General features: G+C 45.9%; 8 protein-coding genes across 9 annotated transcripts; 6 read left to right on the top strand and 2 right to left on the bottom strand.

Moving 5' to 3' along the window:
- The first annotated feature begins 299 nt into the window (after nt 1-299).
- Nucleotides 300-4,683, top strand: LOC6495171 (solute carrier organic anion transporter family member 74D). The gene is made up of 8 exons (XM_001958878.4): nt 300-382; nt 1,079-1,911; nt 1,968-2,197; nt 2,254-2,586; nt 2,886-3,748; nt 3,816-3,944; nt 4,002-4,321; nt 4,379-4,683. Exons 2-8 carry the CDS (start codon nt 1,589-1,591, stop codon nt 4,551-4,553), a joined length of 2,373 nt encoding a protein of 790 aa, XP_001958914.1. The 5' UTR covers nt 300-382; nt 1,079-1,588; the 3' UTR covers nt 4,554-4,683.
- Nucleotides 4,684-4,858: 175 nt separating this feature from the next.
- LOC6495172 (solute carrier organic anion transporter family member 74D) lies at nt 4,859-7,179 on the top strand. Its single transcript, XM_032450566.2, has 5 exons — nt 4,859-5,036; nt 5,094-5,323; nt 5,383-5,694; nt 5,749-6,907; nt 6,960-7,179. Exons 1-5 carry the CDS (start codon nt 4,903-4,905, stop codon nt 7,150-7,152), a joined length of 2,028 nt encoding a protein of 675 aa, XP_032306457.1. The 5' UTR covers nt 4,859-4,902; the 3' UTR covers nt 7,153-7,179.
- Nucleotides 7,180-7,432: 253 nt separating this feature from the next.
- Nucleotides 7,433-11,858, top strand: LOC6495173 (solute carrier organic anion transporter family member 74D). Of its 2 annotated transcripts, none has more exons than XM_044715752.1 (6): nt 7,433-7,662; nt 7,719-7,948; nt 7,996-8,319; nt 10,352-11,184; nt 11,244-11,554; nt 11,616-11,858. In XM_044715752.1, the coding sequence occupies exons 1-6, from the start codon at nt 7,487-7,489 to the stop codon at nt 11,782-11,784; spliced, it is 2,043 nt and encodes a 680-aa protein (XP_044571687.1). In that variant the 5' UTR covers nt 7,433-7,486; the 3' UTR covers nt 11,785-11,858. The 2 variants fall into 2 exon arrangements, with proteins under 2 accessions (XP_044571687.1, XP_001958912.1); XM_001958876.4 differs by having other exon boundaries at nt 7,434-7,662; nt 8,008-8,319.
- Nucleotides 11,778-12,945, top strand: LOC6495174. Its single transcript, XM_001958875.4, has 2 exons — nt 11,778-12,273; nt 12,330-12,945. The coding sequence occupies exons 1-2, from the start codon at nt 11,917-11,919 to the stop codon at nt 12,795-12,797; spliced, it is 825 nt and encodes a 274-aa protein (XP_001958911.1). The 5' UTR covers nt 11,778-11,916; the 3' UTR covers nt 12,798-12,945.
- A 160-nt stretch (nt 12,946-13,105) lies between these two features.
- Nucleotides 13,106-16,410, bottom strand: LOC6495467 (potential E3 ubiquitin-protein ligase ariadne-2). Its single transcript, XM_001958874.4, has 3 exons — nt 16,281-16,410; nt 14,267-15,570; nt 13,106-14,206 (listed from the first exon to the last, which is right to left on the bottom strand). Exons 1-3 carry the CDS (start codon nt 16,357-16,359, stop codon nt 14,060-14,062), a joined length of 1,530 nt encoding a protein of 509 aa, XP_001958910.1. The 5' UTR covers nt 16,360-16,410; the 3' UTR covers nt 13,106-14,059.
- A 456-nt stretch (nt 16,411-16,866) lies between these two features.
- On the bottom strand, nt 16,867-18,519 carry LOC6495466 (chronophin). The gene is made up of 2 exons (XM_001958873.4): nt 17,607-18,519; nt 16,867-17,554 (listed from the first exon to the last, which is right to left on the bottom strand). Exons 1-2 carry the CDS (start codon nt 18,341-18,343, stop codon nt 17,335-17,337), a joined length of 957 nt encoding a protein of 318 aa, XP_001958909.1. The 5' UTR covers nt 18,344-18,519; the 3' UTR covers nt 16,867-17,334.
- A 702-nt stretch (nt 18,520-19,221) lies between these two features.
- LOC6495175 (membrane-bound alkaline phosphatase) lies at nt 19,222-21,222 on the top strand. The gene is made up of 3 exons (XM_001958872.4): nt 19,222-19,784; nt 19,844-20,534; nt 20,596-21,222. Exons 1-3 carry the CDS (start codon nt 19,380-19,382, stop codon nt 21,105-21,107), a joined length of 1,608 nt encoding a protein of 535 aa, XP_001958908.1. The 5' UTR covers nt 19,222-19,379; the 3' UTR covers nt 21,108-21,222.
- Nucleotides 21,223-22,046: 824 nt separating this feature from the next.
- LOC6495177 (alkaline phosphatase) lies at nt 22,047-23,977 on the top strand. The gene is made up of 4 exons (XM_001958871.4): nt 22,047-22,181; nt 22,240-22,589; nt 22,647-23,667; nt 23,733-23,977. Exons 1-4 carry the CDS (start codon nt 22,052-22,054, stop codon nt 23,921-23,923), a joined length of 1,692 nt encoding a protein of 563 aa, XP_001958907.2. The 5' UTR covers nt 22,047-22,051; the 3' UTR covers nt 23,924-23,977.
- Nucleotides 23,978-24,415: the final 438 nt, after the last annotated feature.

Here is a 24,415-nt window from a genome sequence, read left to right as displayed (position 1 = left end):
GACAATGTACTTTGCATTCCCTGAGTAACTAATTTAGTTGAACGACTACAAGTCCACTCGGGTGTACGAGTGTACGTATATAGATACCTGAGAGCTAACTATTTTGGCTGGGAATTGATGTCAGTGACACAGTCACAAATAAAGGCGAAAGACGAAGCCCAGTATCCAAATCCGAAGCTAAAGCTCAGCTTTCCGAGGGATCGGATATACGAGCATCTATATGAGAAATCTTCCTGAGATGAGCGAGAATTCACAACACGCTGGGCTTAGATTATCTTAGTTTAGTTTAGTTCGTTTACGGTCTTGTTCGACTTGGGATCGCCGCCGTAACCGTGTTCGCGCCATTCAGAAACCGCGATCGGAATACAATAGTTACAATATAGTAAGTTATGCAAGGGCAGGGAGATAATCGGGGAATTACCGCAAAAAAAATGAAAAATGTAAAAATAAAGCTAAGAACGTTCAAGTGGGAAAGCAACATAGCTTAGTCAAATATTTATCAAGAACACCACAATCAAGATAAAGTTCAAGTGATAAGCTGTGCATAAATTTAAATATGCTAAGTGAATTGTGGCCAGTGGCCAGGGGCCACACACATAAGCTCTGTCTATATACTAGTACATAGTACACACATATGGGGTATATATGTACATTAAATAATAGAGCACACACGTTGAGAGATTGAGGAGAAGACCCCAAATCCAAATCCGGGGGTTTGACAATAATAAACCAAGTAAAGCGAATACTATCGTTTTTGCCGCTCTCTGTCCCGCTCTCGGCGACTAAACTAATTTGGAACTCATACTGAGATAGCGATAACGAAGACTATATACACGGCTTTGTTTCCAATCCTAATCCCGAACTAAAACAATGAACACGCAAAAATAGTGGGCCTTTGAGATTTCTCTGAATTTACGTGGCCATCAATGTGTACACCCCCTGAATCTCGAAAGATAATCCTGTCCGCTGGAAGTCTTCCGAAGTCTTCTGAAAACGACTTATCACACACTTTTGCTGTCTATTATGTTTATATTTTATATGCAGTATTCACCTGGCAAACAAATTGTATATTTTTCAGACCTCTACACAGATGCAACATGAACGGTCACAAAAATTGTCGTTCTAGATTAGTGAAATGGCTCTGAGGTAGTGATAGCTCCGGCTCCGTCTCCATCTCCATCTCCGTCTCAGATAAGATTTTATTCGACAACATTTGGGATACCAGAGAGAAGAGTGATAGACACTGACGTACCGTCAGATATTCTTGAGGCCGAACGAGACTCCGTCCGGACCCGGTTATGGTCCGGAGATCCAGTTAAGATCCGCGACCATCGTAGCCCAGCATGCCACTCGATTCGCAGTCGGCTCAGCGTTAGGTTGTCATATACTCAGTCGACGGATCGTCCCCCGGAACTCAGCTAATTGCCCGTGAAAGTCCGACGAAAATTAAGAAATATTGTGAGCATCAACTCAAACAGCGACCATATCCGGTACATGTGCGAAGTGGTGTGTTGTGGACCGGTGGTGCCCAAGTGCCAAGTGACAGTGCGATCGCTATCAGAATCGAAATCAAAATCGAAAATTTAAGATGGTGCAGAGCGAGAATCCCAGCAGTCTGGGACCTGAGGAGCAGCAGGATTTGGAGAATGGAAGATCCTCGGCCGCTGAGGAGTCTGATGTGGAGACCAGGTTGTTGGACAACGGAAAGTCCTACGACAAGGAGAAGGAGGCGGGAAATAATCTGAACACCGAAGACGATGACTCAAAGAAGCCAAAATCCAAAAAAAAGAAACAGAAATCCGAGCAGGATCGCCTCATAACCGAGGAGATCAATAGACTGCTAAAGGAGACTCCTTTAGAGAAGAGTGTCACCTGCGGTTTCTGGATATTCAAGGGAAACTTTTACCAGCGGTAATTTGAAAATATAATCATTTAAAATTATAAATTTAATTATAAATTCCCTTTAGATTTGCCAACCAAACTGCGTATGTCCTGCTCTATGGCATCGTGGGCTGTATATTCTCAATGACATATGCATACTTTAATGGCACTATCACTACTATTGAAAAGCGTTTCAAGATACCTTCCAAGAACACGGGAATTATTTCGGTGGGCAATGACATTAGCCAGACGCTGGTATCGGCGGTGTTGGCCTACTATGCCGGCAAGGGTCATCGACCTCGATGGATTGGCTTTGGTACGTAGTCACCAAAGAACATTTATTTTCAAGTTATTATGAAATATCCCTTTTAGGCTTGTTGACCATTGTTCTCTTCTGTGTCCTGACTACTGCACCCCACTTCCTTTACGGTCCTGGCGACGACGCTTTGGCTTTGACTTCCGAATTCGGGGGAGTGCCCGATGAAAACGCCACCATGGAGGCCATCGAGGAGCAGCGTTCCAAGACACTTTGCCGACTGAATGGCGGGGGTGCTGAGTGCGAAGGCGGCGAAGGGAACTTTGCTCCCCAGCTGCTGCTTTTTGTGGCGCAGTTCATCTCGGGCATCGGAGGATCCTTGTACTATACCCTCGGAGTATCCTATATGGACGACAATACTAAAAAGTCCAAGACGCCGGCACTGCTGAGTAAGTAAAATTTGTTGTGAAACTCAACTATTGATAATAATTGGCATAAGCTAATTCCATATTTGTTTAACATTTACCTTTGAAGTTCCAAGAAAGTGGCCTAATCCATAGTATCATGATAATTTTGATCCCCAATAAAATCTGAGAGATAAGAAAATAGACTACTTCTTAAGTGGCGTTACTGAGTCAGCGTTTTGAGAGTTTCTTTATCAACATTTTTATTGTTTTATGTTGGGAAAACCTACTGGCTTGTGTCGAATTATCTAATTAGATGAAATTCAAACTTTTTCTTTAATAAGGCCTCTCGTACTTCCTGCGGATGCTGGGCCCAGCCATCGGATACGCACTGGCCTCCTTCTGCCTGCGCCTGTACATTGCCCCCCAGATGCATCCTGTGATCAACAATAAGGATCCACGCTGGCTGGGTGCCTGGTGGCTCGGCTGGCTGGTGATGGGTGGACTTCTCGCCTTCTCCGGAGTTTTTCTCTCCATGTTCCCCAAGGAACTGCCACGGGCGGTGGCACGCAGGAAAGTGGAGGAGAATCGCCGACGAGAAAAGGAGCGCCTGTCCGTGAAGAGTACGGAAAAAGAGCGTCTTACGGCGGAGTTAGATCAGAAGACCCCCGCGGAGCCAAAAGCTTCCTTCAATGACATGCTGAAGACTTTCAAGCGCCTGATCACCAACAAGACCTACATGTGCAACACCTTGTCCAGCATCTTCTACCTGGTGGGCTATACGCCGTATTGGATCTTCACGCCCAAGTACATTGAAGTCCAGTATCGCCAATCAGCAGCCACGTCCTCCATGGTCACCGGAACAGTGGCCCTCGCCTTCTCCGCCGTGGGAGTCCTACTCTCCGGGTTCATCATTTCCCGATATAAGCCGAGAGCCCGCTACATGGCCGCATGGAATGTTATCGTTGGCTTTCTGACAGTGGCTGGAATCCTGGCCTATGCCTTCATTGGATGTCCTGGTAATGAGAGCTCTGTGATTGTGAATATCCACGACAGCTCCCTGGCTGGCAATTCCACGACCTGCAATTCCGCCTGTGCCTGTGATTACGTCCGGTATTCGCCGGTTTGTGGAGAGAACAGTATGACCTACATCTCCGCCTGTCACGCGGGCTGTAAGAGCCTCCATGTAAATTCTGAGGGAAAGAAGGTGATGCTTAAGCTTAAAACCATTTCACAGATTATTTTTATAACCTTTTCTCTCCTCTTATTAACAGATTTTCTACGATTGCTCCTGCATTCCGGGTAACGAGGATGGAAACTCCACAAGTCAGTTCAAACGGCTTACTAGCTTCGATCTAAACAGCGACAATTCAAGCCTGGACACAAGTCTAGCCAACTTGGAGGTAATTTATTACTCTCCTTACTCCTTGAAAGAATCAAGACACACTGATTGTTTTCAGAGTTTATCAAATGGCCAGGCCATGCCAGGATCCTGTCCTGTCAACTGCTGGACGCAATTTGTGGCCTTTTTGGCCGTGATGTGCTGCCTGAAATTTGTGGGAGCCAGTGGCAGGGCCTCCAATTTCTTGGTCTCTGTGCGCTGTGTACCGGAAAAGGACAAAACCGCTGCCATGGGCTTTGGCATGACCCTCTGCTCAATGCTGGCCTTCATACCCAGCCCCATTTTCTTCGGCTGGGTCTTCGACAGAGTCTGCCTGGTTTGGGGCAAGACTTGCACCAACAAGGGCAATTGCTGGCTCTACGATCCGCTGTCCATGAGGTGCGTTTCAATTATGTTCACAAAGTAGCCCGAAACTATACTGAGTCCTTTTTCTAGATACACTTTAAACTTCACCGCTGCTGTCTTCATCGCCATCGGGGCTGTTTTCGATTTGGGAGTGTGGTACTACGCCAAGGACCTGAAAATCTTCGACGAGGAGGTCAAAGAGGTGGAGATGCAGATTGTCCAGCACGAGGAGGAGGCCAGCAACGAGAAAAATACAGAGATGTAGTCCTAAGTTAATATTAATCCTAAGAACTGTGTGAGTGAGAGTTTGGTGCCTTGATTTGTCAATATCCATGTGTGATTTCCCCATAGAGTCCTTTACCATAATAAACTGTATAATAACAGTAGGCTGATTACACTTTATGCACTCGTATGGCTAAATTAGACCGCAGATAAACGTAAGATAAATCTCAGACGGACTATAACGACAGACTATATAAAACGAAGGTTGACGCCGGCCGCTTATCTTGACGTTTTTGCATTAGATTTGTTTACCCCGGACCACAAGTCAACTGTAATTAGCCTCTGGATCATGGCATCAGTATATTCAAGTGGTTTGACAGCGAAGTATCGTGATGGCTAGCGAAGAGAAGGTGTCGGCTGAAACAGCCTTCCTAAAGGATGAAAAATCTGAGAAAAATATTTCTGAGCTGGAACATTCAGATACTTCGTGTGGGTTCTCTATTTTCAAAGGACCTACACTGCAGAGGTAGAAATTATAGTCATTATCCGATCAGTATCAGTCAAAAGTATCCCCTCCATATAGATATGCAAAAACACACACGTTTGTCATTGTCTACGGAATAGCTAGCTGTTTTATGGCGATGGCCTTTACTTACTTTACTGGAACCATTACAACGCTGGAGAAACGATTCAATATACCCACCAAAATATCTGGTTTCATAACAGTGGGCAACGATATAAGCACGGTTTTCACCTCGGCCTTTTTGAGCTACTATGCAAGTCGAGGACATCGTCCAAGATGGGTGGCACTCGGTAAATGACAAGCAACCACGATGAGTTTCCTTCCACCTGATTTTGAATCTAAACTTCAGGTCTTATCATTATGGCCCTGTTTTGTGTTCTCATGCTCTTGCCACATATATTCTACGGTCCCGGGGACGAGGCTCTAAAGTGGACCAAGGAATATGGAAGCCAAGATGGAGCGCTAAACCATACCACCAAGGATGAGAATCTGTGCTACGAAAAGGACTTGGATTGTGTTAAGGACACTGGTGATTTTGTGCCCATTTTAATGTTCTTCGTAGCGCAGTTTATCGGAGGCATTGGATGCTCCCTCTACTATGCCCCAGGACTGGCCTACATGGATGATAATTCGGACAGAGCTAAGACTCCCGCCATGTTAAGTAGGGGTTGCCATTTTATTCTTCTTCAAAAAACTTAAAAATAATTTTTTCAAGGTTGGAGTGCTTTCATCCGCATGTTGGGCCCCGCAATGGGCTTCTCCGTGGTCTCTCTTTGCCTCCGCATCTACATAGATCCCTTCAGAACGCCTCTGATCACTACCAAGGATCCCCGCTGGATGGGCGCCTGGTGGCTGGGATGGATCTTCCTTACAATAATACTGCTAATATCGGCGTTCTTCGTGGGTATGTTTCCCAAGGAGATGCCCAAGGCCCGCGTGAAGAGATTAAAGGCGGAAGGAGACGATATTACTCCGCTGGCAGAGCGCTCCTTGAGCGACATGATGCAGTCCCTCAAACGGCTGGCGGCCAACAAGGTTTACGTGTATAACACCCTGTCCTCAATACTCTACATTTTCGGCTACATGCCCTATTGGATATTCACGCCAAAGTACATTGAAATTCAGTACAGGCAATCGGCTTCTCTGGCGAACATGGCAACAGGATCTTGGGCTCTGGGATTCTCCGCCGCCGGCGTCCTCATCTCCGGATACGTCATCACGAAATACAAGCCAAGTGCTCGCGCTATGGCTGCCTGGAATTTTGTGGTGGACTATCTGACAGTGGCTGGAATTATCCTCTATGTCCTTGTTGGCTGCGACGAAGGCGATCGGGCCAATTCGCTGTCTATTCTCCCGCTCACGGATGACTGCAGCGCCGCCTGCGACTGCGAATACGTCCACTATGCTCCAGTCTGTAGTCCGGACAATGTTACCCTTATCTCTCCCTGCCATGCCGGCTGTACAGATAAGGGAGTGGATGAGCAAGGAAGGATCATCTTCACTGGCTGCCAGTGCATGGGCAACTCCTTGGGCCTGACTGCCTCAACAAACGCATCATCTCCGTCGCTCATGGCCTTGGATGAAGCGTGTCCAGTCGACTGTTTCAACCAATTCCTTATTTTCCTGGCGGTCATGTGCTTCCTAAAGTTCGTCGGCGCCACGGCTCGGTCCAGTAATCTCCTCCTGGGTCTCCGCTGCGTCCCTAGAGAGGACAAAACCTTTGCCATGGGCTTCAACAGTATGGTGTTATCCGTTCTGGCCTTCATTCCCAGTCCCATTGTTTTCGGCTGGATGTGGGATAGCTATTGCCTGGTTTGGGGCAAGACTTGTGGCTCCAAGGGAAACTGTTGGATCTACGATACAAAGTCTCTTAGGTAAGTTAGTCATAATTAAGTAATAAGTTTAACTAACTATTTGATTTTTCAGATACTCTATGAACGTGGCGTGTGCCTCCCTCATCTTCTTGGGCAGCTTCTGGAACATCGGGGTCTGGTATTATGCCAAAGATATGCAAGTTTTTGATGACGATGAGAAAAAACCAGAGAATAAACAGAATGAGGCGATGGAACTGAAGGAGCAAAACATTGATAATGATAAGAGATTAGAATCCAGCCAATAAAGGTTTACTGCTATTTTTGCGAGCTAAGTTTGGATACATTTTTATCTGCGGGATTGGGCCACGTAGGTGGTTATGTTTTTAAGATTCCGGGCGTTATCCCAGAATTTAACACATTTCCGAAACAGCGGATCACCCTGATAAGGAAGCTCCATCAATTAGCTTTGTTCAAATTTGTATATCATACCTGTCGCCTTGTCTGATCCCCGCCTGGGTAATCTGTTTGCCTTGATAAGAGGCAAACACTAGATTATCTGGGATAAACGAGATCAGTTCGTCTAAGGTTTCGCGACAGATGCGTTCAGTTCGTCAGAGAGTTCGGTAGCTGCCAGTTAACATGACTGATGCAATGGAGACAAGTGTCGAGCCAAAGGAAGATGTTCCCTTTTTGGAGAAGCCTTTAACCGACCCGGAGAAGTCAACAAAGTGTCCCGATGATGCGCCCGTCACTGAAGACGACAGCAGAGATACTCGCTGTGGATTTTGGATATGCAAGGGGCCGTTCCTTCAAAGGTAATGCCATCCATAAACACACCTCCCGACTGCTTTTTTTATGAGGCCAATTACAGATTCGCCACTGAGAAAATGTATGTTGTTCTGTATGGCTTTGCCGGCTGTGTGCTGGTAATGACCTTCTCCTACTTCAATGGGACTATTACGACCATGGAGAAGCGTTATAAAATCCCAACAAAGATATCGGGCATTATCTCGGTGGGGAATGATATCAGCACCATGTTGACGGCGGCAATCTTGGGTTATTATGCTGGAAATGGGCATCGACCCCGCTGGATGGGCGTAGGTGGGTAAAACAAGCCATCATTTAAAGCCATTATATGTACCTGATAGTCGGTCATTTAGGTTTGCTGACCATCGTGGCCTTTTGCCTGCTGACGAGCTCCTTGCATTTCATCTACGGCGCCGGAGAAGATGCCCTTAAACTAACCAAACAGTATGGACAAGTTAATGAGACATTGGCTCAGCAGGAGAGAGATCAGAAACTGTGTCAGTCAAGTGCAGCGGATTGTATCCAGGAAGTTGGCCAGTGGGTGCCGCAACTTATCCTGTTTGTGGCTCAATTGATCTCCGGAGTCGGTCAGGCTCTTTTCTACACCTTGGGTATTGCCTACATGGATGATAATGGTACCAAGTCCAAGACCCCAGCTATGTTGAGTAAGTCCAGCCAACAATTCTTTGGGGTATTCCGCTTAAGAATCGTATATGTAATGGCCAAGATATATCCGTCCAAGGGTCCTAAGGTCTCCCCCACGAAAGGGGATCCCCCAGAAAATTTAACAAAAAATCTGAAAAATATTTTGTTTCCAGGTTTTGATGCAGATTTGTGCAAAATCCTTTCACAAATCGTTTTTTGTATTCCGTTCAAGAATCGGATAAAAATTGGCCAAGCTATAGCCTTCGCAAGAGGTCATAATGTCCTCCCCATGCATTTTCTACATTTGAAAGGGGATTTCTCAGAAAATTTTACAAAAAATCTGAAAAATATTTTGTTTCCAGGTTTTGATGCAGATTTATGCGGAATCTTTTCACAAAACGTTTGTTGTATTCCGTTTAAGAATCGGCTAAAAAATGGCCAAGATATAGACTTCCGAAGGGGCCATAATGTCCTCCCCATGCATTTTCTTTATTCGAAAGGGGATCCCCCAGAAAATTTTACAAAAAATCTGAAAAATATTTTGTTTCCAGGTTTTGATGCAGATTTATGCGGAATCTTTTCACAAAACGTTTGTTGTATTCCGTTCAAGAATCGGATAAAAATTGGCCAAGCTATAGCCTTTGCAAGAGGTCATAATGTCCTCCCCATGCATTTTCTTTATTCGAAAGGGGATCCCCCAGAAAATTTTACAAAAAATCTAAAAAATATTTTGTTTCCAGGTTTTGATGCAGATTTGTGCGAAATCCTTTCACAAATCGTTTGTTGTATTCCGTTCAAGAATCGGATAAAAATTGGCCAAGCTATAGCCTTCGCAAGAGGTCATAATGTCCTCCCCATGCATTTTCTTCATTCGAAAGGGGATCCCCCAGAAAATTTTACAAAAAATCTGAAAAATATTTTGTTTCCAGGTTTTGATGCAGATTTATGCGGAATCTTTTCACAAACCGTTTGTTGTATTCCGTTCAAAAATCGGATAAAAGTTGGTCAAGCTATAGCCTTTTCAAGAGGTCATAATGTCCTCCCCATGCATTTTCTTCATTCGAAAGGGGATCCCCCAGAAAATTTAACAAAAAATCTGAAAAATATTTTGTTTCCAGGTTTTGATGCAGATTTGTGCGAAATCCTTTCACAACTCGATTGTTGTATTACGTTCAAGAATCGGATAAAAATTGGCCAAGCTATAGCCTTTGCAAGAGGTCATAATGTCCTCCCCATGCATTTTCTACATTTGAAAGGGGATCCCTCAGAAAATTTTACAAAAAATCTGAAAAATATTTTGTTTCCAGGTTTTGATGCAGATTTGTGCGAAATCCTTTCACAAATTGTTTGTTGTATTCCGTTCAAGAATCGGATAAAAATTGGTCATGCTATAGCCTTTTCAAGAGGTCATAATGTCCTCCCCATGCATTTTCTTTATTCGAAAGGGGATCCCCCAGAAAATTTAACAAAAAATCTGAAAAATATTTTGTTTCCAGGTTTTGATGCAGATTTGTGCGAAATCCTTTCACAAATCGTTTGTTGTATTCCGTTCAAGAATCGGATAAAAATTGGCCAAGCTATAGCCTTCGCAAGAGGTCATAATGTCCCCCCCATGCATTTTCTTCATTCGAAAGGGGATCCCCCAGAAAATTTAACAAAAAATCAGAAAAATATTGTGTTTCCAGGTTTTGATGCAGATTTATGCGAAATCCTTTCACAAATCGTTTGTTGTATTCCGTTTAAGAATCGGCTAAAAAATGGCCAAAATATAGACTTCCGAAGGGGCCATAATGTCCTCCCATGCATTTTTTACATTCGAAAGGGGATCCCCCAGAAAATTTAACAAAAAATCTGAAAAATATTGTGTTTCCAGGTTTTGATGCAGATTTATGCGGAATCTTTTCACAAACCGTTTGTTGTATTCCGTTCAAAAATCGGATAAAAATTGGCCAAGATGTAGCTTTCGCCAGGGCTCATAATGTCTCCCCTTGCAAATTTTTAATAGGAGATTAACATAGATTTGTAATATGGCTAAAATCCTTTTTTTTTAAGGCTTATCAACTTTTCTGAGAATGCTGGGACCTGCCATCGGTTACTCCCTGGCCGCTGTTTGTCTGCGCTTGTACATTGAACCCACCTTGGACCCTCTTATTGGACCAACTGATCCTCGCTGGATGGGTGCGTGGTGGTTGGGCTGGCTCGGCCTGGCTGCCATTACTCTGATTTCTGCGGTTTTACTTTTTATGTTCCCCAAGGAGCTCCCCAGTGCCAAGAAGCGACGACAACAGGTGACGCAAACTGAAAGCAAAGATCTGAAAGAACTCTCCTTTTGGGATCTGCTTAAAACGGTTAAAAGACTGGCCAATAACAAAGTGTATGTGTTCAACACCGCGGCCTCCATCCTCTACTTCTTTGGCTACATGGCCTATTGGATATTTACGCCGAAGTATATAGAAACCCAGTACCGACAATCGGCGGCCACCGCTACCATGGCCGCTGGAACAGTGGCCTTTGGATTTTCCGCTGCCGGAGTTTTGCTTTCCGGGTATATTATCTCGAGGTACAAGCCAAGTGCCCGGTCCATGGCAGCCTGGAATGCCATTGTTGACTTTATGACGGTGGCTGGTATCCTGTGCTATGTGGCCATTGGATGTGAAGGTAGTGATAGGATGAACTCGATGACTACTTTAGTTGCTGGTGATAGCTGCAGTGCTTCCTGTCACTGTGATTATGTGCACTATGCTCCCGTTTGCAGTCCAGAGAATGTCACCTACATCTCCGCCTGTCATGCCGGATGCTCCGAGCGGACAAAGGACGATCTGGGTAGGACCATATACACTGGCTGTAAGTGCATTACTTCCGGAACTCTGATGTCTGAACCTGAGGTAAGATATTCATTAATTTTTTTAGTATTGTAGTAGTATCTTAAATACCAATATTTCAGCACCTATACACCGTGGATGGCACCTGTCCCGTGGACTGTTTCCATCAGTTCCTTACTTTTTTGGCCGTGATGTGTTTTCTGAAACTCGTGGGTGCCTCCAGCAAGTCCACAAACCTACTCATAGCCCTGCGATGTATGCCTCAAGAGGACAAGACCTTTGCCCTGGGACTGGGCTCCATGGTGGCGTCTCTATTCAGCTTCATTCCCAGTCCCATCTTCTTTGGCTGGCTGATAGACAACTATTGCTTGGTTTGGGGCAAGACGTGTTCCAACAAAGGAAACTGTTGGCTCTACGACACCAAGTCTTTACGGTGGGAAGCCAAAAACATTACTCTTAGACTTGTCGGAATTTAAATAGTTTCTCTTTTCCAGATATGCTCTTAATCTAACAGCCGCTTCCTTCATATTTGTGGGTGGTTTCCTCAACATTGCCGTTTGGTATTATGCCAAGAATCTCAAGATATTTGACGAGGACGAAAACATAGAAGATAATAACATAGAAATGAAGGAAAAATGTGTCAAATCTGAAAGTAGGCAGTAAGAATTACTTTTCTATATAGTGTTTTTGTAACTATGTTGGAGCGTTGAATAAAAATTCAGTCCTCCCACACTATAGACGCCTAAAGGTCTTTCCAAATTCTTGTCTGGAACATTTCACTTTCCGACCGCGACCATGTCTGCTCCGGAGAACAGTTGTGACCGCTGGTTTCGCAAGAGTTTCGTGCCCACTCCTTGCACCAAGTGCTCCACGCCAACTAAGGGGAAGTGCATCGACTACAAGGTGACTGCTCCTCCGGAGGGTGTGGTAGAGCCGCAGGCCAATATCATACAGGCGGTCATCGAGCCGGATGGACCAGTGAGGCAGCAGATAAACATCCATGCGGAATGCAGCAAGCCAAGGCCACTCCTGGAGTCGGATAAGGACAAGCTCCGATGCTGCACCATGTGCGTGGCACAGGAGCAGAATATAAGTCCCAATCTCTGCAGTGCGGCATGTCGGCCTCTCAAGACTTACTTGCATTTGGAAGAGGTAATTGGACTCTAAGAAGGTAAATCAATTTTTTTGAAACTCCTCTTCTCCCTTAGTGGACAAAGAGACCACTTCCTAAGCCCACGTATAAGAACGCGGTTGTACTTGATCCTACCACGATAGCCGGACGCTGTTTTCCGTGCAAGTTCCGGTTGAAGCGTTTGAAGAACAAGTGCCTGGATTGCGGCCGGGACTTGTACTTCAGGTATCCGATCACGAACAACAGCGACCTGCTGCTCCTGCAGAACTGCTGCGACGTGGAGGTGTATCCAATGAAGAAGGTGGAGAACATGAACAATGTCAAGGTTACCAAGATATCCGGGGAGAAGAAGTTCGCCAACAGTCTGCTCAAGGAGCGATCAGAGTGCAGGCTGCATAACTTGGCCTACTATCTGGCTCTGGCCCAAAAACAGGCACCTCCTGTCAAGAAGGTGGATTTGGGTGCGATTGACCGGAAGAGTAGGAAAAGTTCTAGAAAGAGTAGAAAGAGCACTAGGAAGAGCAGGAAGAGCAAAAAAGGATAAACCCCCAATAGCACATACCATCTAAACAAACAGGCTCAATTAGTTTAAATTATAAAGTAAAAGAACAGTATAAAATGAAAAAAAAAATTAATAACCTTATGTAAAATCGAAAATAAAAGGATAATAAAATATCTCTATTTTCACTCAAGCTTGAGATACTTTTGAGCTTTCGAGTGAATACTCATTAAGCTCCTAAACCGCCAAGCTCTCTTGCCTGACTTGCAGAAAAGCTTGTAGAGAAGCTCCATCAGCTAGTAAGCTTTCCAGCTTCCACCCAGAGCCCCCAAATCAGTTGAAACTCAATCAGATATTTATATACATATATATAGATATATATCTAGTGTAAATTTAATTCAAATTCAGTCGCATAAGCATATACATACATAGCGTAATCCTAGAATATATAATTTATGATTCAGCTTACATCTTTAATCGAGAATCGAATGAGAATCGAGTATAATGGGATCCAGGGGGAGAGGATTACCTAGTTTCGTTTAAATTCAAGACTTTTCGCCTTCGATTGATGCGCTGCAGATGGTTGCAAGTTGCGAGATATATTTTACGAATACTTGATGCTGTTATCGAGTCTGCCGATCAGGCCTCTCTCAGGGAGTTAATACGAGATTTAAAACTTAGGATCTAGGCCGGTGAACCGATGATCTGCACACGCGGGTCTTTGATCTAAAATTGCTTGACTGGATTGGCGCCATAAATTTAGAATTATATCTGCACTTTTGTCGGGTCGCTAGTTGTTGGGCAAACTAGTTTTTGGAAAACTGTTGGAACACATGGCCACGGAAATGCGTCTGGATTCATTGCTAGGTATATAGTTATGGTATAGCTACCGGTAACGCTATCGCTAGGGCTTTAGCTACTATCGTTAACGTCGTTCTGCGCAAGGCGTTGTATTGCAGTTAAACCGATCATTTGAGTGATTTCGAATGTCACAACTATAATTATTATACTTCAAGTAGTCGACTACACTCTATGCTACAACTCTAGTCTATATGCACTTGATTATTAGAATTAGATTAATTTAAAAATTAGCTACTCGTCGTTAGGCTAACGCTAAATGGATACAATTAGATGGGTGTGTGTGTGTGTGTATAATTTAATTTAAATAAGCGTCTCTATTATGTCGTATCGTCTTCCGTCGGCTTGTCAACCGTCAATGAACTCAACTTTTGTGCTAAACCCGACAAGCCATCGGACTCTGCTGTATTCTGGTGGTCCTGGAAGCCTATCGTTGCCATCGCCCTTGCCTATGTATCCACTGGGAAGAAGTCTTTGAGGAGGGTGGTGCGGCGCTTCTCAGCAATGTCCATTTGATTCTCGAGATCACCCAAGTCCGACGTTTCGGCCCGTTCGATTTTCCACGATAGGTTTTCGATCTCAGCCTCCAGTTGAGCCTAAAAAGAGAAGATGTTATAAGTTTCTTTTCTTTAGAATAAATTTTAAGCATTATCCACCTGCTGATACTCAAAGAGATTCTTTCGCGAGCCCCCGTCCATGTAGTAGGCGTACGGGTAGGTGTACTGCAGGGTGTAACGACACTTGGCCAGCAGTGCCGCCGCATTGAAGAGATACTGCCAGTCGATCCACGTGCCGCTGCCATTCATCACCTTGGAGTTGATGCGCTGCCGCAGCCGGTCGATCGTCTGCTGTTCGAGCTTGAGGGACTTGGAGTGGTTCTCCCAGCGCTCATAGTAATGAAGGTATTTCTTGAGCGCCTCCCGCGCCTGCACATGCACCGACTCGTTGGCAATGTTCGGGTTATCCTTGTACCGGGAGCACTCGTAGTACTCCGACCCGTGGGTCTTCCAGTCGCCCAAACACATCCAGCAGAAGTCGTGCTTGCAGTTGAAGCACTGCATGTGGTTGCAGCCGCCGTTCTTCTCGATGCAGATGTGACACTTGGGGCAGTCTTTGGTGTGGGCGCTGATGTAGTTGGCCGTTTCACTGTCGTCGGCGCACTTGGTCAGCCACTTCTTGATCACCTGACAGTCGGTGGGGGCGTGGTAGTCCATGCCGCACCGGAAGCAGAAGCCCGTGTGGCATACCTTGCAGATGGCACGTTTGGCGGAGATCTCCGATGATTGCACAATTATCTGGCAGTTGGGTCCCGGGCAGAACCGCAGCTCTGGGTGAGATTTCACGTAGTCCTTGAACGCGAACTGTTGGTACTTGTCGCGCATAACCGGTCGCGTGACCAGCGTCAGCACCAGGTCCTCCGGCACCCGAACATTGCACATCTGGGCCATGCAGCCGATTTGTGTGGAGATGCCCTGGAAGATCTGTGTCTCGAAGTAGATGGTCCAGCAGTCCTTGCAGAACGAATGGCCGCAGGCCAAACTGTAGAACTTGTCGCCCAGCTGCGAACTGGCGCACACGGGACACATCTGGCTGCGGTATTGGGGCGGACTCGAGGCCGTTGTCTTGTACCCGCAGCTCCCCAGACGCAGCAACTGGGCGCTGGCCGCCGCTGCGCTCGTGGATGCGGAGTCCGTCACTGCCACCGTTGGTGGCTTGATGCGCGCCGTCACCAGCAACGCATTGGCGTCCTGACGGTACTTCTCCACCACGGCCAGGTTGTTCCATTGGTGCTCTAGCAGGAGCACCTTGGCCAGGGAGGGTGTGATCTGCAGGATGGTGTTTAGCTTCTCCACGCGCTCGTTCAGCAGCTTCTCGATGTCCTCCACAGTGAGGCACTCGTACTCGAAGTACTCGGGATCGGCCCGCTTCGGATCCAGGCGCTCCACATCGCAGTCCTCGCCTGAAGTTCGTAAAAAAAGAAATCGTATTAATTGGCATTCCTTTTGTTGTATGATTTGTGTTGTTTTTGGGGATGAAAGTGGTCGCAAGTGGTTCTCTCACGCAGCAAGGTTGCCATAAAAGTGCAACAGCCCTATCACTGGGGTCTTACCAAGAAACCGACTCAAGAAAGGGACAGGTCAGAAGACGGAAGAGCGGCCACAAAGTGCAGCCCGTGTACTTGAGCACGCACCTGAGCTGGGGTCTCTCTGTGTGTGTGCGCGAGTGTGTGTCGGTGTTACCTGAGAAAAACGTGAGCAGAGGAGCGGGCAATAATGAAGCCAGGCGGCGGCGGTGGCGGCAGCGACCAAACGAAACCAAAACCTCGCGCAATCAGCGCAACTACAAATGTACTTCGCGTGTGTGTTGTGTTTCAAGTTCAGTTCCATAATTTTAGCTTCATGGCCAACCAAAAGGGAGAACGATGGAGCCGAGGGAGCGGGTAGGACTTGGCGAATGTCAAGTGCTGGCCAACAACCAGAAGGCCGAATGCAAATTTTTAGGCTTAGGCTTCTCAGGCCTCCCAAAAAGGTGAATAACCAACCCGCACACTCACACACTCTCGTGTGTATTCCCTCACAGATACACTACCTAGTGTAGCCCCCTTAAGTTAAATCGATGGTTGCTGATTGTTGTTAGGATTAGGAATTGCCATTCGAATCCTTAGCTCACCTGTATTGTAGTAATCGTAGTCGTCGTCGTACTCCCCATCGTTGTCCGAGTCCAGATCCATTTCGATATCAGAGTCCATCCTGGCGGATCGGGGCTTTGGAGGCGATTGAGAGATTGAGAAAGGACACCAGCAACGTGCTGTGTGTGTGATTGTGCGAGTCCTGTGAACGGGGGTTGAGGGGTGTCTCTTTTGTAACAGTTGTAACAGGAAGGGCGCTCTGGTGGTTGTTGTTTCTGTCCTTTTCGCTGGAGGTGGATGATGAACAGCAGCAGCAGCAGCAACCGTACAAGGGGGTTGTGGAGAGCTGGGAGATCTGGATTAAGTGCGATGCAGTTGCAGTTCCGTGGGAGAGCTTTGCAGGGGAGGAGTGGTGGTCCGTTTTATTTTCGTTTATCCACATATATACACACTCACACACACACACGCGCACACACACACAGGCGCACAGGCGCACGCACGCACACACACTTTGGCAGAGCCGTTGCACTCAGCTCAAGGTGTTTGCCTGCAGTCTATTTTCATCGCCGTATTAATAGAACACTCACACACCAATCGGTAATGATTATGCTATTGCAAGCGCGAGGGCACGGGCCAAATTGTGGGGCCAAAATATAAATTTAAGCGAGCGCAGCTTTTGCAGAGAACATTTTGTTTTTCTTTCTTTGTACTTATGAGAGTGTTGGGAAGTGCCCGTTGTCGATTGTACTTATCTGAGTGTTGGAAAATGCTTTTAGGATTGGGTTAGACTACACCACGCTAGGTGGCGCTGCTGAGAATTTTTAGTGTTGCTAAGCTCCAAAATAAGAATCCTTGGGTAATGAATCCTTAATCTGCTTCAGTTTCCCCAAAAAATAAAATATATAACAAGTGTTACACAGTAAAATTTATATTTAAAATTAGTATGGACCTAGATTCTCTAATAAAATGAAATTTTTTGATATACCGCAGCAAAGAAGTCCGTATTGTAAAGTCATGAGCGCCAAATGTAAAATTATTTCTTCGCTACCTTAAGGGATACTTAGTTTCGTTGTTGTTGCTAATCACTCGCTATGTTCAGCTTTTTTTCTTTTTATCGTCATCGGTTTTAACTTTGGTGCACATGAATCCCAGGATTGGGGACAAGGTGGACAGAAAAGTATCCGGAACTAGATCCATTTTGGATGCATCCTTCTCCTTTATAATTTTGAAGATTTTGGTTAGCTTTCCGTTTTCGCAGCCAATCAGTAGAGATTGAAATTTACACAAGTTGGCAAAAAGGATGTCAGACTTCAACCTGTAAAACACAAATTTATTATTTATCGCATTAAATTGATTTAATCCCTTACGAGTTTCCTATGACGAGTGTACTTTCTGGTTTTAGTTCGGAGGCCAAATCTCCTAATATTTGGGGGTTCGGCTTGCCCAATATAATCGGTTTTCGATGGTTTACAGATTCGATGGCTTGCACCATGCAGTAAGCATCAGGTATCCGGTATTCACCCGCATTGGCAAAATTATCCATGCCCGTGGCCAGGAAGAGAATTTCTGTGTTGAGAAGATAGTTACAGGCTACGATCATTTTCCTGGAGTCCATTTGTTCGTCCTGTCCAACCAGCACAACACGAACTTCCGGATCTTTAATGGTATTCATGGCGTGCTCTAGGGCATTATTTCCTTCTGGATCTCGGTTTTCGATGTCAGTGTTAAAACCCGCGTCCTGTACCTCCAGCTCCAAACCTTTGCTGCCGCATACAAGCACCTTCCCCTCTATGCCGCGTTCTTTCAGGTATTTTACCACTAAGCCCCCCGATGTCAGGACCTCTTCCTTCTCAACGTTAAATCCCAATTTTTTGGCCTTTTTCAACAACTCCGAAGAGTGTAGGATGGTATTGTTGGAGACTATCAAAGTTCGCTTCCCCTTCATCTTCATCAAGTTGAAGGCTTCAACGGCGTGGTCAACGGGCTCATTTCCTTTCCATAGTACATCATCAGTTCCAAAGACGACGGTGTCTATCTTGGCCAACCATTTGGCCACCTCGACCTTGGGCATGCTCTCCAAAAGGGTGCAACTCCGCTTGAACATGATGGTGAGAAATCTAAAAAATATGGTCCCCTAAGCGCAACTTGCCACTGTTTTTTCTAAAAACATATTAAAAATGGTTTACTACAAAAATTTTTTAAATTGGCATTACAATTTAGTAAATGCCAATATTTTTCCGATTTAAAATTCAAAAGTTGTCATCTCTTGAAAAGCTAAGTAGCAAAGGTATTAAAACTTAATGACTATTTTGTAATAAGATTTCCTTAAGAAAATAAGATTCCAGAATCTAGATTAAACAATAACAACTTTCTTTAATCCTCCATCACGAGATGCACAACGGGAATGAAACTCAACATTTTTTAGATAAGTCCTCCCACGTTTTTGGCAAATAGCTATTTTATAATCCTATTTATTTGAGGACTTGCCTTGATAAAACTAAAATTACTTTCTTTGGCACTACACCAAAACATGTGTCCAAAAAACAGGTTCAATTGTTCAAAAATGAAATGCAAAATTTTCAGCGATAAGTCCTCACACGTTCCCCGTAGATTATGGGATACGACATCATGGGATCATCCCCATGGGCCTTCTATCTCAAACGTGACTGCACTGATTCAGATGTGACATGTGAGCTCAGCATTTTCTATCTGGATAGATGGAGAAATGGCGTTTATAATACAATCCAGTACAGAGGTGTAATGAAAATCACACAATATACACTACTTATATATTTTTTATTAGACGAGGAAGAAATACTCAGATACTGGTAATCAAATAGTGGAACTACCCTTCCAGGTTGAGACTACTGCTTCAGAAACCCTTCCCCAACGGTAGGGGCATCATGCAAAGTTCGGGTGATTCGGTGAGAGCCTATCTCTGGCTGGCATACGAAATGGAGATAAATCCCAGGCGCCATAAAGTGGGGGAGTGTAAACCTAAATTTAGATGCACCCGTTAGGAGCAGACGTACAGTAAACCATAATGAGGCACACGAATCGCCGTACGCGATATAAGCCCATGGAATTCGCTCGATCCGGTGTAGTCAGTGAGATTTCACCAACAGCTAAGCAATTGAAAGATGCTTTCCTCCAAGAAGCACCTTATCCTCCCATTCGTTGGGCTACTGGCCTTGGCCGGGTTGGCCCTTGCCGGAGTCGAGGAAATCCATAACGTGTTGGAGCTGACTGGAAAAGCAACCCAAAAGACCAGATTCTCCACAGATGTGGCTGCCGACAAGTACACTCCCCCTGAGGAAATGGATCCGGAGTTCTGGTACAAAAATGCCGATGCTGAAATTACCAAGCGCCTCCAGCTACCTCAACCCAATGCCAAGAAGGCCAAGAACATAATTTTGTTCTTGGGTGACGGTATGCCAATTGCCACCATCGCAGCCGCTCGAATCCTTAAGGGTCAGCGACAGGGAAAGACCGGCGAAGAGTCCTCGCTGAGCTTTGAGCAATTCCCCTACACCGGACTGAGCAGGGTAAGAAATGGTATTATTTGAAGTGATTTGAGTGTTCTAAAGGTGTAACTACTCTCCAGACCTACTGTGCCAATGCCCAAGTGCCAGACTCCGCCTGCACGGCCACCGCCTACCTGTGCGGCGTGAAGACCAACATTGTCAACATTGGTGTGAGTGCCGCCGTGAACTTCAACAACTGTACGGCCAGCCAGACACCGGCCAACCGCCTGACTTCCATCGCCGAGTGGGCCCAGGATGCCGGCAAGTCCACGGCCATTGTGACCACCACCACCCTGACCCACGCCAGTCCATCGGGTGCTTATGCCAAGACTGCCAACAGGATGTGGGAATGCGATACGGATGTTGCTAACTACGGAGTGGATCCCAGCACCTGCATTGACATGGCCACTCAGCTGATTACCCAGGTGCCCGGCAAGAACTTCGACATCATGTTCGGTGGTGGCATGGGAAAATTCCTGCCCAAGACTATCCAGGATAGCCACGGAAATGCCGGCGAGCGATCCGATGGCGTGAACCTCCTTTCCCGCTGGCAGGCCCAGCACGATGGAGGTGTTTTGGTCACCAACAGGAAGCAACTCCTCAGCGTCAATACCTCTGCCGTGTCCAGCATTATTGGTCTCTTCCAGTCCAAACTGATGAACTTCCACCTGGATGCCGATGACACCTACCAGCCCACCCTCTCCGAACTCACGGAGGTGACCATCAAGAAGTTGAGCCAGAACAAGAATGGATTCTTTGCCTTTATTGAAGGTTAGTTTTTTTTATTTATACTAACTTAAAAATATGTTTTTAATGTTTAATTATTTTTTAGGTGGCCTCATTGATTACGGCAACCACTACACCCAGGCTGGCTACGCCCTAGACGAAGCCCTGGAGTTCGAGAAGGCCATTCAATTGGCCCGTGACATCACAGACCCCGAGGAAACCCTGATTGTGGTCACCGCCGATCACGGTCATGCCGTCAGTATTGCCGGATATCCTGGCAGAGGCACCAACATCTTGGGCATCAACCAGCACGACGTGGATCTCAACGGAGTGAAGTACTCAGTACTTAACTACGCCGCTGGTCCCAACCAGTATCTGGACGATGCTGGCCAGCGCATCGACTTGGCCGACATCCTTGGAGAAGATGAGAAGGCCATCTTCCCCAGCTATATTTCCAAGGACCAGGGCGTGCACTCAGGCGAGGATGTGGGCATCTTTGCCTCCGGTCCCCAGGCTCATCTCTTCACGGGCCTGATGCAGCAGAGCACCATTCCCCACCTGATGGCCTACGCCGCCTGCATTGGCAGTGGACAGAAGGTGTGCGACAAGACAGATTAAAGGACTTTGACATTCACTCTTAAGCAGTAACCTCAGGAAAAAATGAACAAGAAATACATAATTTTTAAAGTTTAATGTTTATAAAATTGAAATAAAAATGTTTTAAGCAATCGTATATATAAATGGTCTTTTAAATATTCAATACATTTGACAGAAATGTTGATAAAAATATAAAATATATATAATTTTCCTTAAACATTTAAACATCTGATATCTGGGTTATCAATATTGGCCTGAAATAAACTTTACATATTCGTTTTATAATACTTTACTCTTGATATCTTTATTTCACTTATGAGTGGGATGAGTTCCTTCGACGAGGAATAAAAATGGTCTTTAAAATACTTCAATAATATTATCAGTAATATTAATCCCTATTACTATTTAAAAATATATATAGTGCGTACTCTACAAATATGTCTAGCATCTGGCTAGAGCATATGCACCTAAATACCCCAAAAAAGGAACTTTTTCGCGTGCGTGACCTTAATGGTTCCTGTATTATCAGACAACGTGTCTGTACATAAGTTAATCCCTATATTATTTAATATCATGCTGATGGAAAACCTCAATTAGAATTTCAGCACCTGTCCCCCCAAACTCACCTTGGTACGTGTGCGGATCCAGTTGATTAACAAATTTTTGGTGTCGTGCCCACATTCATAACCCGAAGTATGTTCGGTTATCAACTAATTGCCATTGGTCCAGGTCCTCTTCGGTCTGGTAGCCGGGCCTTTTCGGCTCTAAACCCATCCATAAACATAAAACAATAAAAATTTAAGATCTCTAAATAAGACAAAGCTGGGTAAATAGCAATCATAAACGGTGATTTTTAGCAAGCTTTGGTAGTTAACCATATTATACCATGGTTACCCAGATATGACAGTCCCTGATAAGGATACCTCTAAATTTTAGAGTCCAAAAGGTGAATAAATAGCAGACACATGGCCCTTGAAGCCAATTCTATCGCAAACTCTAAGCGACAGAAGTCCGCCAGGAACATGAAGATCTTTATTGGAACTATACTGGTTCTGAGTGCCTTGGTGGCAAATTCCCTGTCTGCCACCATCGACAGTGAGTGTGTTATGGAGTTTATGTCTAGAAGCGTATCTTGACAATATTGTTTATTCAGTGCCCGAGATCCACACCCAATCCCAGCTGCTGGGACCCGCTGCAAGCTTCAGTAAGACCCGCGAAAGCAATCTCATCGATCCCAATGCCTTGGGAAAGGGAAAGACCGGTCCCGAGGAGGAGAAGTCCGCTCAGTTCTGGTATGATCTGGCTGAGGAAGAGATTCTGAAGCGCCTGGAGCAGCCGCAGATTGACACCAGAAAGGCCAAGAACATAATTCTGTTCCTTGGAGACGGCATGTCCTTGTCCACCGTAGCAGCAGCCCGAATCCATAAGGGACAGCTGAAGGGTAATCCCGGAGAGGAGGATGGCCTCAGCTTTGAGCAGTTCCCCTACACTGGATTGAGCAAGGTAGGTTGACTTTTCTACTTTTTGGTGTTCATATTCTAATATTTGTCTCTCCCACAGACCTACTGCTCCAATGCCCAAGTTGCTGACTCCGCCTGTACCGCCACCGCCTACTTGTGCGGCGTAAAGACCAATATCGTCGCTCTGGGTATAACAGCCGCCGTGAATTTCAACAACTGCAGTGGCAGCGAGGATCCCGCCAACCAAATCCCATCTATTGCCACCTGGGCCCAGGCTGCTGGCAAAGGTAGTGGCATTGTCACCACCACCACCCTCACCCATGCCAGTCCATCGGGAGCCTACGCCCACACCACCAACCGCTTCTTCGAGAGCGACACTGATATTGTGACCTACGGAGAGGGCCAGAACTTCCCAGAGTCCTGCACGGATATTGCCACCCAGCTGATCACCCAGGCCCCTGGCAAGAACTTCGACGTGATGTTGGGCGGAGGAATCGGCAAGTTCTTGCCCAACACTATCACCGATCCCTTTGACAAGAAGGGCGAGCGATCGGATGGCGTTAACCTCCTGTCCCGCTGGCAGGTACAGCATCCCGGCGGAGTGTTGACCTACAACCGCGACCAGCTCCTCAGTGTGAATGCCTCGAAGATCACTAACCTGATTGGCACATTCCGCTCCGGCGTGATGAGCTTCCACAAAATGGCCGACCCCTCGGAGGAGCCCACTCTGACGGAGATGACCAGGAAGGCCATCGAGGTGTTGAGCAAGAACGAGAAAGGATACTTTGTCTTCATTGAGGGAGGCTTGATCGACTACGGAAACCACTTCAACTCCCCTAGATACTCGCTGGACGAGACTCTTGAGCTGGAGAAAGCCGTGGCTGAAGCTCAGCGCCTGACCAATCCCGAGGACACCCTAATCGTTGTAACCTCCGATCATGCCCATCCGTTGACTATCGCGGGATACCCTGGCAGAGGTACTCCCATCCTGGGCCTCAATCAAGATGACACTGATGTGAATGGAGTGAAGTACGCCACCCTCAACTATGCCGTGGGTCTGGAGCAGTATCTGGATGAGCAGGGTCAGCGCATTGATCTCTCGGAAAAGATTCTGGAAGATGGTAAGATCATTATACCTTTTTTTGATAGTTAGGAAGTAAACATCTGTCTCTCTCCCTCCTTGTAGACTTCATCGCCCCCAGTTATATTCCCGGCAAGATCGGTGTCCATGCCGGAGAGGATGTGGGCATCTTTGCCACCGGCCCCCAGGCCCATCTGTTCAGCGGAGTCATGCAGCAGAGCACCATTCCCCACTTGATGGCCTATGCCGCCTGCATCGGCGATGGCATCACCCTCTGCAACAAAGACAACAAATAGAAAGGCTTCCCCTTAAATTTCATTAAAACATAGAGTATTTGCAAAAGAATTCAATCACTAGTTGACTTTGATTCGTTGGGGGGGCACTCGTTGGCGGGAAATCAATAATCAAATCGACTTACTCTCATAATTTATTGCATCTGCCCCACTGCGACTGTCTGCCGAATTGACATCAATTTAAAACGCATCAGCACCGACACACTCGCACTTGCAGATTCAGATACAGATACAAAGATACACAGATACAGATACAGATACAGAATCGGGCGATCGCATCGATTTGCTGCCAAGCTGGAGAGCTGCTGTCACTTCTGGCTAAATGTGGCGGGGAATATACATGAATATGAATTCTCTGAATGTCAGGTTCAAGCACTGGCATTGCCAGCAGATGGGGAATGGGAATCAATAGACTTGTAGACACCCACACGCATGTGGAGCAGCTCCTTCACTCGCGGCTGACTTTGAGTTGCAATTGTGTATTTTGTATTCTGT

This window comes from Drosophila ananassae, chromosome 3L (assembly GCF_017639315.1).
Source record: "Drosophila ananassae strain 14024-0371.13 chromosome 3L, ASM1763931v2, whole genome shotgun sequence".
Taxonomy (NCBI): domain Eukaryota; kingdom Metazoa; phylum Arthropoda; class Insecta; order Diptera; family Drosophilidae; genus Drosophila; species Drosophila ananassae.
This window is presented reverse-complemented; position numbering and strand designations above follow the sequence as displayed.

Excerpts from the sequence above, each read along its gene's own strand:
- LOC6495171 (XM_001958878.4), top strand. The coding sequence starts at position 1,589 with ATGGTGCAGAGCGAGAATCCCAGCAGTCTGGGACCTGAGGAGCAGCAG. Across the intron at positions 1,912-1,967 it reads AAGGGAAACTTTTACCAGCG|ATTTGCCAACCAAACTGCGT; the intron begins GTAATTTGAAAA and ends AATTCCCTTTAG. Across the intron at positions 2,198-2,253 it reads ACCTCGATGGATTGGCTTTG|GCTTGTTGACCATTGTTCTC; the intron begins GTACGTAGTCAC and ends TATCCCTTTTAG.
- LOC6495172 (XM_032450566.2), top strand. The coding sequence starts at position 4,903 with ATGGCTAGCGAAGAGAAGGTGTCGGCTGAAACAGCCTTCCTAAAGGAT. Across the intron at positions 5,037-5,093 it reads AAAGGACCTACACTGCAGAG|ATATGCAAAAACACACACGT; the intron begins GTAGAAATTATA and ends CCCTCCATATAG. Across the intron at positions 6,908-6,959 it reads TACGATACAAAGTCTCTTAG|ATACTCTATGAACGTGGCGT; the intron begins GTAAGTTAGTCA and ends TTGATTTTTCAG.
- LOC6495173 (XM_044715752.1), top strand. The coding sequence starts at position 7,487 with ATGACTGATGCAATGGAGACAAGTGTCGAGCCAAAGGAAGATGTTCCC. Across the intron at positions 8,320-10,351 it reads CAAGACCCCAGCTATGTTGA|GCTTATCAACTTTTCTGAGA; the intron begins GTAAGTCCAGCC and ends TTTTTTTTTAAG. Across the intron at positions 11,185-11,243 it reads CTCTGATGTCTGAACCTGAG|CACCTATACACCGTGGATGG; the intron begins GTAAGATATTCA and ends CCAATATTTCAG.
- LOC6495174 (XM_001958875.4), top strand. The coding sequence starts at position 11,917 with ATGTCTGCTCCGGAGAACAGTTGTGACCGCTGGTTTCGCAAGAGTTTC. Across the intron at positions 12,274-12,329 it reads CTTACTTGCATTTGGAAGAG|TGGACAAAGAGACCACTTCC; the intron begins GTAATTGGACTC and ends CTTCTCCCTTAG.
- LOC6495467 (XM_001958874.4), bottom strand. The coding sequence starts at position 16,359 with ATGGACTCTGATATCGAAATGGATCTGGACTCGGACAACGATGGGGAG. Across the intron at positions 15,571-16,280 it reads CTACGATTACTACAATACAG|GCGAGGACTGCGATGTGGAG; the intron begins GTGAGCTAAGGA and ends TACGAACTTCAG. Across the intron at positions 14,207-14,266 it reads ATCTCTTTGAGTATCAGCAG|GCTCAACTGGAGGCTGAGAT; the intron begins GTGGATAATGCT and ends TTCTCTTTTTAG.
- LOC6495466 (XM_001958873.4), bottom strand. The coding sequence starts at position 18,343 with ATGTTCAAGCGGAGTTGCACCCTTTTGGAGAGCATGCCCAAGGTCGAG. Across the intron at positions 17,555-17,606 it reads ACACTCGTCATAGGAAACTC|GTTGAAGTCTGACATCCTTT; the intron begins GTAAGGGATTAA and ends TGTGTTTTACAG.
- LOC6495175 (XM_001958872.4), top strand. The coding sequence starts at position 19,380 with ATGCTTTCCTCCAAGAAGCACCTTATCCTCCCATTCGTTGGGCTACTG. Across the intron at positions 19,785-19,843 it reads CCTACACCGGACTGAGCAGG|ACCTACTGTGCCAATGCCCA; the intron begins GTAAGAAATGGT and ends ACTACTCTCCAG. Across the intron at positions 20,535-20,595 it reads ATTCTTTGCCTTTATTGAAG|GTGGCCTCATTGATTACGGC; the intron begins GTTAGTTTTTTT and ends ATTATTTTTTAG.
- LOC6495177 (XM_001958871.4), top strand. The coding sequence starts at position 22,052 with ATGGCCCTTGAAGCCAATTCTATCGCAAACTCTAAGCGACAGAAGTCC. Across the intron at positions 22,590-22,646 it reads CCTACACTGGATTGAGCAAG|ACCTACTGCTCCAATGCCCA; the intron begins GTAGGTTGACTT and ends TCTCTCCCACAG. Across the intron at positions 23,668-23,732 it reads GGAAAAGATTCTGGAAGATG|ACTTCATCGCCCCCAGTTAT; the intron begins GTAAGATCATTA and ends CCCTCCTTGTAG.